At 34.6% G+C, this 14,541-nt stretch overlaps 1 protein-coding gene across 14 annotated transcripts in view; it reads left to right on the top strand.

The window, feature by feature from the left end:
- The window catches only part of LOC100224227 (anoctamin-3), a 169,587-nt gene extending 157,526 nt beyond the window's left edge, over positions 1-12,061 (top strand). For all 14 annotated transcript variants that reach the window (XM_072929406.1, XM_072929408.1, XM_072929407.1 and 11 more), the window contains 6 exons: positions 402-547; positions 654-806; positions 1,456-1,603; positions 2,796-2,876; positions 4,046-4,151; positions 4,926-12,061. In XM_072929406.1, coding sequence (XP_072785507.1) covers positions 402-547; positions 654-806; positions 1,456-1,603; positions 2,796-2,876; positions 4,046-4,151; positions 4,926-5,108 — 817 coding nt within the window. In that variant the 3' untranslated portion in view covers positions 5,109-12,061. The remainder of the gene's footprint in view (positions 1-401; positions 548-653; positions 807-1,455; positions 1,604-2,795; positions 2,877-4,045; positions 4,152-4,925) is intronic.
- The last annotated feature ends 2,480 nt before the right edge of the window (positions 12,062-14,541 follow it).

The raw sequence follows: 14,541 nt of genomic DNA, 5'->3' as shown, positions 1-14,541 counted from the left end.
TCCTGGTTTGTCTGTAACAGGATTGAAATAAAGCATTATTTGCTTTTTAGTGCTCTTGCTATGCATGATTTTTTATTCTTTTTTTCTTTAATTTAATCATTCAGGTAAATCTTACCAAAATAAAAAAAGTCCATGCAAGCATGTTCCATATTCTGAAAAGCTTATTTGTACAATGCCAAACATGCTACATTAAATACAATCAAAATTATAATGCAGAATTATGAGATGTTTTATAAGTTTTTTGCTTTGTATCAAAGATGATGTTGTAAAACTTTCCATAAAATATTTAAGTCATCATCCGGATGCTGTTCAAAATAGGCCCACTTATTTCAAAACAGTATCAGAACATACTTTAAATCTCTGCTCAGAGCAGTCATTAATACTCTCTTTATCTAATAAAGTTTATTACAGAATTGGTGGTCACGACGCAAAATGAAGAGAAAAGGGCAATCAATGGAGAATAAAATTTCCCTACCTCAATGGGAAAAAGATTGGAATCTGCAACCTATGAATCTCCATGGCTTAATGGATGAATATTTAGAGATGGGTGAGCAAATTTGGAAGGTGTTGGTTTTCTTCAGAAGGTAGAACTATGTTGCATGTTAAAAGATTTTTTGACTTTCTGATTTCTAACCACAGAAATGCCTGTCTAGTTTTACAGTTTGGCTTTACCACCATTTTTGTTGCTGCCTTCCCCCTGGCACCTCTCCTGGCACTGCTCAACAACATCATAGAAATCAGGTTAGATGCATACAAGTTTGTCACTCAGTGGCGAAGACCCATGCCTGCAAGAGCAACAGATATAGGTGAGAGAAGCTAATGGCTGTCACTGTCAGCTACCCTATCTTTGGGTTTTCCTCTCAAGAACAGCTTAACCCCTGAAGTGTTTAATGTATCAAGATGGTAACATAACCAATAGATTTCAGTGACAACTTTTCTTTTTGGCAACAAAAGGGTAGTTAGTTGCTTTGCAAAGAGGATTCCTCAAGGCTGTTTCCCTTTTACAATAAGGAATCATAATAGTTTGAATATTGAAAACAGGCTAAAAATATTTCAGTCTTTTGATTTGTGGAACTCTATGTCTAAAATAAATTTGATTTAGAAATTAAATAAAAGGGCTGAAATAACTTTTAATTTAAAATTCAATTAAATAAGAAACCTCTTTTCAGAACCTCCTATTTGGCCTTTATAACAAAAAATGATGGATATGCCTTTGTTGCTTGGCTGTATCTTCTCAGTAGGGTGTGCCCTGTTGTATCAGTTCGGTGACACGGGTGATGGCTGTAATGTGGGAACATGGCTTCATCTTGACTAGTTTTTCTGTCTCAATTCATTCTCAACAAGAAAGGAAAACTGTATGACTAATAATGATTTTATTATCACTAGTATGACTTTATATGACTTAATATGACTATGAAAAACTGACTACTTTGTTGACATTTCTCTTGTTTCTAGGTATTTGGTATGGAATTCTGGAGGGAATTGGAGTTCTGGCTGTCATCACCAATGCCTTTGTTATTGCCATTACTTCTGATTACATTCCACGTTTTGTCTATGCATACAAATATGGTCCCTGTACAGATCAAGGGTACAGACAAGAAAAGTAATTAGGATATTCTTTATATATACATGTGTAATTTTCAGTGCACAATTTACTGCTGTATTTCTATGATAACATATGTCAGATAAATTTCTTTTACATCTGTGCAAACCTTCCCAGATGTGAAGTGTAAGTCAGCCCTTCCAAAGAGTTTACAATATAGCTGTTTATATAAGTGGAAAATCATCTCTTTCCTTCTGAATGCGAATGGAAAAGTCTGTACAGTGCATCAGTTTTCAGATCTTTTCTAGATAAGCTTTTCCTCTTCTCTGCATTAGGTCTATATTGTCTTCTCCCAATACATTCCCAAACACATAGATATGCTCCCAAAAATAGTGATTTACCCTTCCTGAGCTGTCACAGGAAAAGAGAGTTTAAGGGCAAAAATAATAAAGTGGGATAGGATGAAAAGAGACAGTTTCAGAAAAATGTTAGTGCTTAATGCACCCTACCCATTTAAGAGAGAACTATGTAATTCTATTTCTTCTTTTGTCAGTAGTGATTTGAGGTATTACAGCAAACCTGAAGATTCAGATTATAAAAGGATTCCTTATGCATCTCTTCTTAAATATTTGACTTTCAAATGTGCTTTAGTTAAGTTACAAGACAGAAGATAGGATATCTTTCCTGTCTGTGGTTTCCAAGCAACAGCAAAAATTCACTCTTACAGTCATAAATCAATATATTTATATGATTTCTGTAATTAATAGTAGTAATACATTTTTGCCTTTAATAGAACTGTTTGGTATATATACACTGTTCATTTTACTGTTGGTGAAAACTCATAAAACCTGTTATTTTTTTGGATATGCTGCATTATTGGTGGCTGATTCTGCGAGGGTGTTAAATTATTCTGCTCTCTGCCTTTCTATCCATCTTTCAAAGTTCAGTAATTTTACAAAACAGTTAAAAACAGTGTAGCAACAAGTTTTGGTTTACATCTCCCAGCAGGTAAGAAGCAAAACCATAAGAAGTGCTGAAAATAGACTTTTTAAACACCTGAAACAGATGTTAGTCTTTTTTTTTTCCAGTAAACTTTGCTTCTCTGCATGAAATTTTAGAATTGATTTTGTCCTGGTAAGCAAATAAAGTATTATGCTCACAGTATCTGATAGCAGAATATGTTTACATACAGGATGTTTATTGTATTGCCACTTTATGAAAAAAGTGCTGCCTATATGGTTTTTTCTTTCAGATGCTTAAAAGGATATGTCAACAGCAGTTTGTCAGTATTTGATTTGAGTGAACTTGGGCTGGGATACTCAGGATACTGTAGGTATGTTTCCTTCCTGTCACTTACTGTAATACAGCCATGGACATTAATGCAGACAGTAAATTGAAAGTGCTGAAATTGGTGGCATTTCTTTTTTGCCCTTAAAAGCATTGGAGTTCATGTTTGTTCAACATGGCAGCCTCAGGTGCAAAGAACTGTTTGGGAAATGTGTGGGAAGATACACTGCGAACATATTGGAAATTTATGTTTGAAGTTTTTGTAGGACTCTCGCAAGCCATTATCTTTCATGTCTCTATGAATTATTTAATTTAAAAGTTTTACCAGCTGCCAATAAGGGTAAAAATCCTCAATTCAATTTTGTTAAGCATTCTCAGTGTGGGTGTCAGATTCAGTCAAAGAAAGAAACTGAGAGTTTCTAGCCAGGCAAAAAGCCTGGAAAAGAATGGAAATAATTCATTATCTCTTTTGTTTTTCACATTGTTTATAGTTAAGTTCTGTCACTGTGTGTCAAGCACTTTGCACCAATGCTTTGGGTTGTTTTCACTTCAGAACCAATGGATATGGTCCTTGCGAAGCTCTGTATATAAAGAGCAGTGTATATTGAATAAATCGGAGTTTTACTCTCAGCAGCCTTCTGAATCAAGTCTATTCATTCCCGTCCTGCCTCGACAGCGACATTCTGAGGTCAATAAATGAAATACCCAATTAAAATTTTTGTTATCTCTCTAACCCAGGTTGAGATTGCAAACAGTTATGCAAGATGAATATAAGAAATATAGCATAAAAATTAAATAGGACATGAGTGCACTCCTGTTTTCTGACTTAGTTTTGCAGTGAGCATTAATTTAAATTAGAATAATATTTCATTTATGCAAACTTTGTCTGGAGACTCTCAAATGCTTATAAACAAAGACAGGAGCCAATTTAGAATCAAGACACCTAACACTCCAGCTTTGTAACAATAAAAGAAACTGTTTGCTCTGGATTTTTGAAAGCAAAAAGTACTGTCTCACAAACAGCTTTATATAATAGCCTGTATTCTGGACAGTTGCTCTCCCTTTCAGATTAACACCACTTGAAGTCTACTTTCACTTCAGTTTCTCTCCTTTTAGCCAGACCTGGGATGAACTAAAAACCACTTGACCATGTCAAAAGTATTAATTGCTCAAGAGAGCACAGGCTAACTCACTGGGTTTCTCTTTGCTTTGCAGGTACAGAGACTACAGAGCCCCACCATGGAGTTCAACTCCATATGAATTCACTTTGCAGTTTTGGCATGTCCTGGCAGCACGACTGGCCTTCATCATAGTATTTGAGGTTAGTTGTGGAAAGGAGCAATTCCTTTCTACCTTTTATAAGTCTGAGTTGATTCTTTATAGTCATCCTATAAGTAAATTGTAACATTAATCAATTGTTTCTTCATTACAGTCAAGACAGAGGAAAAAAAACTGTCTTCCCCAAACTGTTGACTATCAACTACTTCAAAAAGAGTTGGCAGAGCATGCTCTTGCTGTAGAACTCCTCTAAAATGATATTTCTTTAACAGTCATCTTATACATCATGTTGGTTCCCTGCCCAGTCTTTCCTATTTTATTGAAGAATAAGTGTTAGTTTTGTGTATGTTAGGCACAGTTATTACAAGATAGAATGTGTGTCAGGAAAAGGATCCATGATTCTAGGCTAAGATAAAAGTTGAAACATGTATACTAAGTTAGAAGTATGTATTGCATACTCCCCAGGAATCTGATTACCTATTTCCATGATAAGCCCTGACCAAAGACTGCTTGTAGGTAGTGTTGGCATTTGTTGATCAAACTAGCATATCCTGTAGTCACATCTTCATTTAAGTCACTAACTCTGCCCGTTGTTTTCCTTTTTAGAAAACTTCAGCATTTGCCCATTTCTTTTAGTCACTCATTTACTCCCATAAGAGTGCTTTTATTAAAAAAAAACTAAAGGAGTTGCCTTTCAATCACAAATTGAATCTCAGTCCAGTTTTGCCACAGACATTTAGACTGTAAAGTGTAGTCGTACAAAGGAATACTTATTTATATGTTAAGCAATTATTTTTGTTTTTGTTTTTCTTTTCAGCACCTTGTTTTTGGAATAAAGTCTTTCATTGCCTACCTAATTCCAGACATACCCAAAGACTTGTGTGACAGAATGAGAAGAGAGAAATACTTAGTCCAGGAAATGATGTATGAGGCTGAACTGGAACATTTGCAAAGAGAAAGGAAAAGTAATGGAAAACAGTATCACCATGAATGGCCTTAGTCATTACCAAGCTGCAACAAAAACACTGTTTGAAATTGGAGAGTGAATTTACAAAATGAAGTCAGTCTGGCATCAGTGTGAGGTTTGGTCGTGGTGTATATATGTTCTTGCTAGGCAGTACAGTTGCATACTTTGGTGGCCACCGAGAAATAGATGTTTCCAGTGATGTCAATGAAAAGCCTTACCTGTAAGTGGTCTGTGATGAGCTCCAAAGACAATTGGCATTCAGAAATTTGTCCAGAGTGAAAATCTGGACATTGTTTTAAAAGCAGGCAGTGGATTTTCATGCTGTTTATGAAGATACTATACTATCAGTATGATATTACAGAAAATTACCTGTGAACCTATAGAGTAAGGGCATGACTAAAACCAATTTACGTGATATCCACTACTTCTACAGCTTCTGATTGCTCAGCTCTCTCTGTAATAACTCTAAAGAAAAGAGCAGTTGTTGCCTTTGTGGCTATGACTTGATCCTTCAGGCTTACTGTTTTGTCAGGTTTGTCCTAGTCTCTTGCTGAGGTTGTGGATGTGGTCCTACCCTAAAAAAGGGGGTCTGTGGCTGCTAAATATATACTATGCAGTTTGAGATTTGCACATCATTATCATTAATTTACCCATCTTGAAAACCAAAAAGTTCAAATTCGGAAAGAAAACAGCAGCACCAGGAGAAGGTAATTTTCTGTTTGAAAATTATACAGCTGTTGATTTGTCTTTGCTCTTTTGTGTGTGAAAGGCCATCTCCACATGCTTCCAGGATGAAAGAACTATCATTTTCATGCTATGTTACTGTTCCTCTTGATCTGCCTGGGCAATGATTCCATGACTTCACAGAGTGCTAACTTGAAATACTCCCATGCAGTGCAAATTACTTTCTCTTCAAAACACAATTATATCTTTATAGGATGCAAGTTTCTGCCAATATATATGAGACATACAGTATAACATCATGGCTTGCTTGTTCAGGGAAGGAGAAGAGCAATTTGTAACAATGTTCTTCTTATTGTAATAGTAAATATTCTTCTTTTATTGGTCTCAATATGTCATAACATTGGAGCTGGATACAGGCAAATATGTATACAGATTGTATATGAATGCATACACACACAGTGGTTACTCATAGATTTACTATTATTATTAGTATGCCCTCATACACTTTGGGGAGGAATTTTTTTATAAAATCACTAAAGAAGTAGATGTTCATTGAAGCATCAAATTTCAGTTTTTATGTGCAAACAGCATACTGCAGTGTTGCTTGTGGTTAATAGTCACATTTTGGTGATGAAATTGTCTGTTACTAACATTTCATAATACAGGAAAAGCACTTCAAGGTTAAACAAATTTGAAGGGATACCTTGCAGGGAAGGGAATGGATAAACAGTGTTACAGTTGTTCTGTTTCTCTTGTACTATTTTAAATAATGCTTCTCTGTATTGGATGAGAAAAATCTGAAAAACAAAGAGTCAGCAAAGCACAGTAGCTACAAAGTCTACAAATGTTGACATTATTTTTAGGGATAAAGCTGCAGCATAATCACGTGTCGAGTATTCACTCGTATTTATTAGCTCAATAATTTTATCTTATTTCACTGAAATTAATTTCAAGAGTCAAGAGCCCATCGAAGTAGTTAACTAGGATGTGTTGTATCCAGAGAGCCTAACATCAGACTTTTAAGTTCTTCAGTTGTTTCACCACTTTAATGAGATTTCTTGATTAATTTCAGCTCCATTACAAGCAAGACAAGGCACTTGTAGGGGTATCTATAGTACTGCCTGAAAGGAGGAAAGAAATTTGAAGAAAAATTTGAAGATCTGGCCCAATCAGGTACATTACCCATTCACTCTGTGATAAAGAGCTGATCAAACTCAGCTTGTCGTGTTTTGGAAAGGCTGTTTCGTTCCTTCATATTCTGGGTTGCGCATTAAGTCCCTCAGGAGTCGTTATCAGAAAAAAATTACTGCACTCTCTTCAGTGCTAATAGAATCACAAGATTTGATTTAATTTGTCTCTCTGTCTCATTCTATGGACTGTCAAGCACTGTTTGACAGCTTTAACTGTGTCACAGTTTTTATTTGTGTGCCACCTAGTGATAAGTGAATGCTTCAGAAGGTCACAAATGAGCTCTTTTTGATATTTTCTCTAAAAACAAAATGTCTTGGCTGGCCCAAGTTATACAGGTGCAGGGTAAAATTAAGCAAAAATCAGAAACATTATTTTATACTTTCTTGTTTCTGCTATTGATATTGGCACGTGTCAATACTTACTAGGCAAATTCCAATTGGACTTGAAAAACCACATTAAACAATCTTTTTGTATTTGAGATTTGCATGCATATATATATATATATATATATATATATATATATATATACATATATAATGATTTTTTTGACACTGGAATGTAGGAGTATATGGAAGGCAAGTATGTAGATTTGACATGGTGCATTTTATGCACTGGGAAAGCACAAGAAAATTTGGAGAAACACTCTGTGTGTCCTTTACATTTGGAGGACATCAACAGTGCATAAAGGTCTTGCCACTGTCTAGCCAGTTGCTTAAGCTCTGAAACGTTGTTCCTAGATTTTGCTCAGTATGCTGTTTCCATTGACTGCACGTTATTTTCCTAAAGAATAAGGCACACACTGTCCTCAGGAATAATGTATTTTTTGAATGGTGAATTATCTTTTAATATGCTAAATATTGTCTTTTCAAACACCTAACTAGTATGACTAGACTGTGCATGCAGGCTGCATTTGTGAAATTTGACAAAGCTTTAGAACCTCAGTTTGTGCAAATATGCTTTAGATCATTGCAGATCTAATCTATGAAAAGTTTGCTCTATGCATGCACCCTTAGAGAGACTGCATGAGCAACTAGATTTTTTATATATAAAGTATTTGTTCAAAATGTGTTAATTATTTTTAACCAAATTTTGCATCTTGTTTCAGACAAAAGAAATGTCCATTTCAGAAATGGCACCAAGTCCAGATATGTGATACACACCTCATTTCTTACAACTTTTTATTCTAAATTTGTGCCTAATATCTGAGATTTGAATTTTGGTGAATAAAAAAAGGAAGATAAAAATTCTGTTTTACTGGCCATCCTAATGAGAGGTTCCCCATAGTTTGTCTCTACAAAGAGGGAGACATTAAGAGTATTCACAACTGAGTGCTGAGGCTTGCCTGAATGTTCAGCTCAGGCTCCCACAGCACACTGATTGAGATATTGGATATTCCCTGGATATTTGGAAACAAGGCAAACCTTATGATGAGTTCAGTAAAGCCTTGGAAACTGTCACCAATGGCATTCTCCTGGAGAAAGTGGCAGCAGGTGCACTCTTAGCTGGGTTAGAGCTGGATGTCCATGCCCAGAGGGTGGCAGTGAATGCTGTTTATCTAGCTGGCAGCTGGTCAGGAGTGGTTCTCCAAGGGAACCAGTTCTGTTGGGGCGAGTTCTGTTTAATGTCTTCATCCATGATCTTGACAAGGGGATCAAGGACATCCTCAGCGAGTTTGCAGACAATCCTGAGTTGGGTGGGATTGTTGATCTGCTTGAGGGCAAGGAGGCTCTGCAGAGGGATTGTCTCCCTGTACGTGAGTGAGGCCACACATTGAAACATGTGTCCAGTTCTGGGGCCCTCAATTCCAGGCAGACACTGAGGTGCTGGGGCATGCCAGGAGGTGGACAGTGAAGCTGGTGAGGCATCTGGATAGATTAAGTCATAGGAGGAGTGGTTGAAGGAGTTGTCATTGTTTAGTTACATGAGGAGGCTCAGAGGAGTCTTATCACTCTCCACAACTACCTGGAAAGAGATTGTAGCAAGATGGGAGTCAGCCTCTTCTACCAGGCAGCTAGGAACAAGACAAGGGAACATAACATCAGGCTGCACACAGTGAGGTTCAGGTTGGACATCAGGAAGAATTTTCTCATTGAAAGCATTGGAATGGGCTGTCCTGGGGGGTGGTGGGGTCATCATCCTTGGAAGTGTTCAAGAAATGATTGGACATGGCACTTACTGTTGTGATGTATTTGTCATGGTGATATTTGGTCAAAGATTGGACCTGATAACTTTGGTGATGTTTTCCAACGTTAATGATTCAATTCTTTCTTAACCCTTTTTGTTAAAGAATTTATAGAGAAAATAGTGACAGGGCTAAAATTTCAATAGCGATGATGAATGATAAGTGAGCTTTTGGTTTTTTTTGTTAGATGTTTCTGTGGAAGTGCGTATCTTCACTAATATGAAATACACATCAGCTGTGTGCCTTTTCAAGAACAACTTGTCATAAATTGTGTTCTGAGGGACAGTTAGGTTCAATTATGCCCTGTGGAAAGCTCAAAAGGAAAATGTCTAGACAAACTGGTGAATATAGGTTAGTAAATAAATACCCTAATGGAAAAATTAATAAATTTCAAGAAGTTTCCTTCATAAAAAGTTCTATGGAAGGAAAAATACCTTGGGAAACATAGCTTCAGGGGAAGTATTAATATGGAGAAAGGCAAGATTTTTGATGGTTTATTCTTAATGTGCCATTAAGATGATCAGTCTAATCATATGGATAATGCACATCTACTCTTTCCTTGCTGTGGCTTACTCCACTGCAGACTCCAACTAAGAGTGTTACCAGAGAGAATTTCTGGAGCCATGAAATCTATTGGTGTTACCTGTCAAGTCCTACATGGCACTGTGGGACTTAGCAAACTTTTGCAATATGTCACAATTTGTTTGGAGGCAAATTAGTATAGTTAGTCTGTAACTGTCACCAATTTTCTTTGAAACTATTATAAACTAGATTTTTTTTTGTATATACCGGGCAATAGCCTTATCAATAAAACTCATTTTATACAAATGGCTACTTATGAATGTGATAAAGTTGATGGGAAATTTAAAAACAATCACATTTTCTATTTAGTTTCTATTAAGAAAATAGACAGAGATAAAAATAGTGGTCTCAGTAATCACTTAAAATGCAGTAGTACTTCCAGAAGCATTACATTTTTTTGGAATCCTCATAAAGTGCTGATGTTGCTTGTTTAGGGGTAAAGTGTGAAACAAATAAAAGGGCAGCATTTCATAATAATTATTTGATGTTAAGACTGAATCTAGAATTCAAATAGAATTCCACTTCTAGATAGACCTTGATTCCAATGCATACTTTTTCTGACTAGAATGCATACAGTGACACTTTTTCAAAGTGTTTAAGTGAATTCTAACCTATATTCCTGTACTAGAAAATCTAGTAGCTTAAAAAATTTCCCAAGTCCTTTCATACTCAGTCTTATGCCTGCAAAACACATGCTCTTCTGAGGTCAAATTCAGCAACCAGCATGTGGAGGATGAGATTGAGCTGAAGGCAGCAAAGGGCTCCTGTTCACTCCAGCAAGTTTCGTTCCAGAATTGCATCAGGCTCTGAAAAATAAGGGTTTGAGGATAAAGCATGGGGACAGGCCTCCGGATGTTTTCTTTTTTTTTCTCCTTTGGCACATTCTTTATTTATTCTCAGTGTTTTATTGTACACTGTCTTCTGGGTGACAGTCCAGTTTCCAGGACAATTCTGTTACAGGATATTTTTTTACAGGCTGTTTTTGGATGTCCCTTACTGAGATGCCGAACAAATCTGTTTGGTGCTTTTTACAAATTGGTATGCCTTGGTGGGATGACGCAGTGTGAGGCAGGATGGGGCACTTCTACCTGTGCTGTTCCTGTCCTTTCAGTCATTTCCCCAAGCACCACAGTTTTTTCTCCTTGTGTCCCTTCCTACACATGCACATGCACCCTAAATACCCTAGTTGTATAATTTTTGAATTTCTATAATGGATTCATTTTGACAGTTTTTATCTGATATTGCCATTGCAAACACATTTACTAGAAATTTGGATTGTTGTAAGCTTGCCATAACCATAATAGCACAATGTTGCCATAAACAGCACAAAGTTCTAATGGCACAACAAGTAACAATAGGGAAATCACTGCACTATTCCATGGTATACAGGAACTTTTTAAATCTAGGATTGGGATGTAGTCTTGAAATGTAATTGTGTATTTCCTCTTCACTGCACCCAAAATGACCTTGTGTTAGTTCTGTTGGCTCATTCTGTCTTTTTGATACAACCTCTGTATTGCTAGCTGTTCTCTGGAGTTTGCATTCTTACTGACATAAGCTGCTTGTTACGATGCAACAGGGTGAGAAATTAGGGTTAACCTAATGGAGTCTAAAGCTAGTGAGATTTTAACCACTGAGAACACTATGATTTTTCTGTTAATAATGAAAAAAAAATCAGATCACATTTTCTTTTCACGTTCTATTTAAATTACTTGGAGTTTTGTATTGAATAATCTTCCAACCTGTTTGCTCTAATTTTTACCTAGAATAGTATAACTGAAATGTCAGTTCTTGGAAATAATTTCATGTAAAATCTAACTGAATAAGATAGTTCAGTCATTTTTTTACTCTGATAGTTCTGGCTAACTTGCAATATCATAGTCATAAGAGATTTCTTAAAATGTGTATATATTTGAAATTTATGCAATGTTTAAATACAACTTGATTTCTAAGTAAGCAGTAAGAACAAAATTTCAGCTATTTTTTCTACTCATAAATCTACACTTTGTAAGTAATACTTAAATCAAGTTTACAGTAGGAGAGAATGTTTTTGGAGAAATCTACTTTTCTGTTCAAAATCTGTAAGTTCCTCCAGCATGTCAGCTTTCAGTTTTTGTATTTTAAGACTGCTTTTACAAGCATCTATGTACCGCAGAAGTAAAAGAATTCACTGAGGAAAAAGCTGTAAATCTGATTAACTATTGTAAGACACTCATGGCATAAATTTGTCTTTGGGATGCTGTTTACTTTATCAAGGTTTACATATACAAATGCAATTACTTGCTGTATCATGCACATTTGATTATTACTTTCTTTTTCAATAATAAACTTGGATATCTTTGAAAAAGACTGTGAGCTTTATTATTCCAAATATTCAAAGATAATTAAAAGCAATTGTATACTTGAAAAATCTGTGCTCATGAGCATTCAAGCCGTATTCTTGTAAGAAAATAATTTCAGGATCATACTTGGCTCAGGCATTTATAAGAAATAATCAATTATTTTGGCCTCAAGGCACTGCTAGACTGAGTTTTAAAATTTTCAGTACTGCTTTTACTAGTGACTAACAATTTCTTAAATTTAATCTCTTCTAGGATTTATCTGTGCCTAGTTTCATAATCTGTTTTCCAACCAAAGTGGACAGGCTAGATCAGATTCTGGAATGATCAATGGCTCAGGAAACGGAGAGTAAATCTTTTACTATTTGTTTAGGGATTGGTTAATTATAAGGTATTAAGTTGCTTCTTTAATATTTAGTTTTTATAAATTTAGATATTTTAGGATTTTTTTAATATGATGGATATTACGTTTTTGTTGAAAGAGTTTTATGATAATAATAATTTTTATAGTTTAAATATTCGTATACAATTTTAAGATTTGTAGGTTTTGTAGGTTGAATAGGGAATGTTTGATATAAATTGTAGGGGTTTTGTGTGGTTTATGTTTGTGTGTTTGTTTTTTTGTTTGTGGAATTCTTGGTGTGAGTTTGAGTGTGATAAGGTTTTATATTTTTTGTATTTAGGTTTTGTATTGTTTTAAGTTATTAGTGGAAATGGGTTTTTAACTTTTGTTTCAGCGTTTTTGATTAAAATTGGATGGTTTTTTATAAATTTTATGTGTTATTTGAAAAGTGTTTAAAAATTGGAGGATTAGGTTTTGTAAATGAGTTATTAAAAAAGTTAAAGATTTGCAAAGTTTTGTTTAATTCTATTTGAGATGTAGTTTGAGGGGTTTTTTTTGTTGTTGATTTAAAATGTGTTTTAAAGTGTGGTGTGTTTTTTTAATAATTGTTTGATATGGGGGAATAGAGAATTTTAAAAGTGTGGTGTATATTTTAACGTATTAAAAATGTGGCTAATTTTTAAGTTGTGTATGTGGGGTTATTGTTTGTTTTTATTTTTGGGGGTGTATTTAAAGAAGGAAAAGTTTGTAGAAAGTTTTGGTAAGTACAACTGGTTGGTTTTTGTGTGTAGAAGTAAAAATTGCATTTGACAAAGTATTGATAGATATATGAATATTTTTTAATTTAGTAAAAGATGGGTATTGGTAATATTTATTTGTTATAGTTGTAAAGATTGTGATTTTTGAGGGTGAACAGTTTTTGTAGAAATAGAAAGTTGTATAAGTTGATAGAGTAAGCAGTAATAATGGGTTTTGCTTGATATTTGGAGATGTGAAATACTTGTATAAGTGTGTATTTTGATAAAAAAAGATATGACTTAGTTTTGTTGGTTTGAAAATGTTTGGTAAGGTGTTTGAAATAATTATTGTTAGTTTATTTGATTTTGGTTTTTATTGTTATGGATTTTGGAAGTGAAGAGTGTGTTTTGATATGAGAAATAAAATATAGGTTAGTTCTGTGTTGTAAAATTGTATAAAGATATGAAAGGTAATGATATAAGGTATTATTTTTAATATTTTTAAAACTTATTTTTTAAATGTCATTAATAGTATTAGTAAATAAGCTGACTTTGTAATTAAATTCAAATGTTTTGGAAAGAGTTGAAAAGTTTTACAATTTTACAAGAGCTAAACAGTTTATAATTTTTATAATTGTAAAAGCTGTTTTTGGAGACCTGTAAGGAAGAAAAATCTAATTTATTATTAATAAAGGATTTTTTTAGAAGAGTTTTATTGAAATATGTGATTATAAAGTTGTAATTTTTTTTAATATTGTGAGGATAGAAGGTTTTTTTAGAGTATAATGATGTGTTTGGTGGGGTTTTTTTTAAAGTTTTAATAATTTTTTTTAAAAGGGTTTTTTGAGTTTTAAATGTTGCCCTTTCTCTAAGTCAAAAAAAGCTAAATCCAACAGTGGAGGAAATGAGAAGATAGCAACGCTGTCATGAATATTTAAATGGAATGGGAATGTCTCTGATTTCCAGTTTTGCAAGGACTTATCCTTAAATCTTCCTAGAAAGATGAATAATGAACTGCTGGTTTTAGCCATTGTATGCTGTCACGTATGATCCATGTGTTGGAATTAGTGTAATGCTGTGGCTGCCTCCATTACAAGTACAGAAAACACCTGAGCTCACTGAGCAGCTTTAGTTGTAACAAAACTAGTCTGGAAACAGTTGAAGAAAAATCCTTCAGGGTATTTCTTTGGTAGCATTTGGAGAGAATGCAATTCTAGCCAACCAAACTCACTTTTTTCTGACATTAAATGGATAAATGGCTTGAGAAGATATTAAGTCTGTAGTGCATCCAGTGCTGCCAAACCTGTGAAATGCGTGCAGAGCATAACGCTGCTGTAAGTATAAGCTTTAAGTTCCTTAAGAAATGTTCAGGGAAGACTTTGTTGTCTTCAGAGTTGGAGATCTTGAA

Source organism: Taeniopygia guttata, chromosome 5, assembly GCF_048771995.1.
Source record: "Taeniopygia guttata chromosome 5, bTaeGut7.mat, whole genome shotgun sequence".
NCBI lineage: Eukaryota > Metazoa > Chordata > Aves > Passeriformes > Estrildidae > Taeniopygia > Taeniopygia guttata.
This window is presented reverse-complemented; position numbering and strand designations above follow the sequence as displayed.